The sequence below is a fragment of the Limulus polyphemus genome, unplaced genomic scaffold (assembly GCF_000517525.1).
Source record: "Limulus polyphemus unplaced genomic scaffold, Limulus_polyphemus-2.1.2 Scaffold2526, whole genome shotgun sequence".
Taxonomy (NCBI): domain Eukaryota; kingdom Metazoa; phylum Arthropoda; class Merostomata; order Xiphosura; family Limulidae; genus Limulus; species Limulus polyphemus.
The window spans coordinates 113,107-115,797 of NW_013668136.1; the positions used below are offsets into that span (position 1 = coordinate 113,107).

The window sequence follows — 2,691 nt, forward strand, 5'->3', positions numbered from 1 at the left end:
CATTCTCTGTGATTCTACTTTAATAAGCTGCCCAAGTTAAATAACCTAAATACACAGACAGAAAGAGGAAAAGATGAAATGACATAGAGATAGAAAGATTGCTTTGCAAAAAAAAAAAAAAAGGGAGAGAAATTCAAGTAAAATATAAAATTGTTAGAGATTATATTTTTACGAATTGTGAACCCATACATTATCGTGTAAAATTCTTCGTTTTAACTACTAGCCATGTAAAATATGTAATGTAATCTTAGTTTAAATTTTTCGCGTAAAATCTGTAAATTCAAGTAAAATATAAAAGTGTTAGAGATTATATTTTTACGAATTGTGAACCCATACATTATCGTGTAAAATCCTTCGTTTTAACTAGCCATGTAAAATATGTAATGTACTCTTAGTTTAAACTTTTCGCGTAAAATCTGTTATATACCCTTAATTTAAACTTGCCGTTTCAAATATTTTATATAACTGCAGAAGTTATATACGATAAAATGAGTGTAGTATTCCAATGCACGGTTGTAGCGTTTCTACTTTCCATTCAATTTTCAAGCACTCTACAAAATTTAATTGGTTTTTACAAGGTTTACTTTTCTGAGCAAACAGAAAATTAATAGTTGCCTTTTATAGATACTAGGTTTAATTTTTATAGGCTACAGTAAATAAGCATAAACTGTTAAGTAAAAATATAAAAAAACAATTATCTTACAGCCCATGGCCAGCTATGTGGTGTTGCAAAATATCCACCAACAATAGCGACAATAGGATATGAATCATTTTGATTGGGCAACTGGGTGTGTGGAAGGACATCAGAATTCTGGCGTTCCAGACGTGTCTTTTTCATACCGCAACCTATAAGAGAGTGAATAGTTTTAGTTTCCTTGTTCGAGCATTAAAAACCATTTCACAAGCTCCACCAATGTGGTTTAGCGGTAAGTCTGAAGATTAACAATGCTAAAAAACCAGGCTTTGATACCCGTGGTAAATAGAGAACAGACAGCTTATTGTAAGCATTGTGCTTAACAACAAACAAAGTATTTTACAGAAAAAAATAGCAAAGAATAACAGACAATTAAATTAAATCAGAGTATATATTTCATTGTGGAAGTTTCTTAAATAATCGAATAAAACTCATTTAAATATCGCCACAAAAAGACCCTTATTTCACTTTTTTTTTTAACGTTAGCAAAGGTAATTTTTATCGTTTTGTTATCACAGTCAGTTTCTATATGACTAAACATTTGATACTCTTATTCTGAACAGCACTTTTGTATTCGCTACCCAAGTTGTCAGGTCAAAGATCCTTAGAGTTTAGTCATATATGAGAAAATCAGGTAGTAATAATAATAATACCATTATTCTTAATATGTGGTTACTCTTAACTGAATGGTGGGTTGTATTGTCATAGTAATGAAGCATCACACATGAAAGCGTAAAAGATTTTCACTGGTATATAGCGGTTCGAACCTAGGATCTGGAGACTCGCAGCCCAATATGCTAACCAGTATACGGACACGTACAGCATTAGTTCAACTGTTATATTTTTAGGTCATTGTTGTGAACCGAAAAATAAAAAGACTCTGCAATAAAAGTTAAATAATATTTATCTAGAATTTTTGTGATTTCCATAAAAACGAAATGTAGTTCTGGTTTGGACTTGTCATTTAAAGCTTATAGAAAAACCCCAACTAAAAACACGGTTTTAGAGGACAGCTTCTAAGATATTCTATAAATGACTAATATCGTATGTTAAACTAAGGTGTTTTATGACCTTAGTATTCTCCGAAATTCTTCTTGTAATACCCTACCTACACCAGAATTAAACACTAATTAAAACTCACGGCCAACAAATGACAGCAAGCTACTTTCAAAACATGTGCAAATAGGCTTCAATATTAGAAACATAGCAGAAACTACATGGAGGCAAAAAAAAGTCACAGAGTCAGACTTATTGGATTGAACTTGTCAAAGCTGTCCAACTTGGGCTACAGAAGAGAAAATTTTCGAGGCTTTCTATTTTGAAAAATGGTTAATCCAAAAAGACAAAAGACTTTATTTTGTGTTTCTCAAATTAAAGTAAAAAAATGTGAAGTTATTGTCTAGATTTGTTCTTAGCTTCAAACAAACAAAATTGTATAAAAAATAATTATTTATGTAATCATTAAATTCTTATATTTGCATTTCCAAATGGAAATGATGCATCGCAGGTGACTGTAAGAACAAGTTTGTATTTCTTATTCAAAATTTTAATCTTTTTATTCTGTGACCAAAAACAGTTACTCATTTTATTTTCAACTATATTGTAGTTATCATTAGAGCATGATTTATCTTGTTTGATCTGCATGTTTTTTTTTCATTCTTTATATCTGCAGTATTTAACACAAAATATGCTAGCTGTTGTAAAGTCTTATAATTGAGTGTACATTTCTAGGTTTGAGATAGAGATTTAAGAATTATTGTGATTGTTTTTATTACCTCATGTGTTTATCCATCATATTCTTACTGAACATATTAATTTGAATACGTTATTTATAAATATGTATGTACATAAATCTTAAAATATAATTTTCGAGAAAGCTACGGGAAGAAACAAAGACATACGATATATATATATATATATATGTATTTTTATTCCAAGTTAAATGTTATTGCATTTCTTCTCTTTTTTTTTTTTTGTTTGCTCTAAAAATCGATGTG

At 29.7% G+C, this 2,691-nt stretch overlaps 1 protein-coding gene across 1 annotated transcript in view; it reads right to left on the reverse strand.

Annotated features, from left to right (window-relative positions):
- Window positions 1-2,691, reverse strand: part of LOC106467202 (locomotion-related protein Hikaru genki-like) — a 70,405-nt gene that overhangs the window by 13,024 nt on the left and 54,690 nt on the right. Inside the window, exon 10 of the mRNA XM_013927527.2 lies at window positions 704-846. Within this exon, the coding sequence (XP_013782981.2) occupies window positions 704-846 (143 nt within the window). The remainder of the gene's footprint in view (window positions 1-703; window positions 847-2,691) is intronic.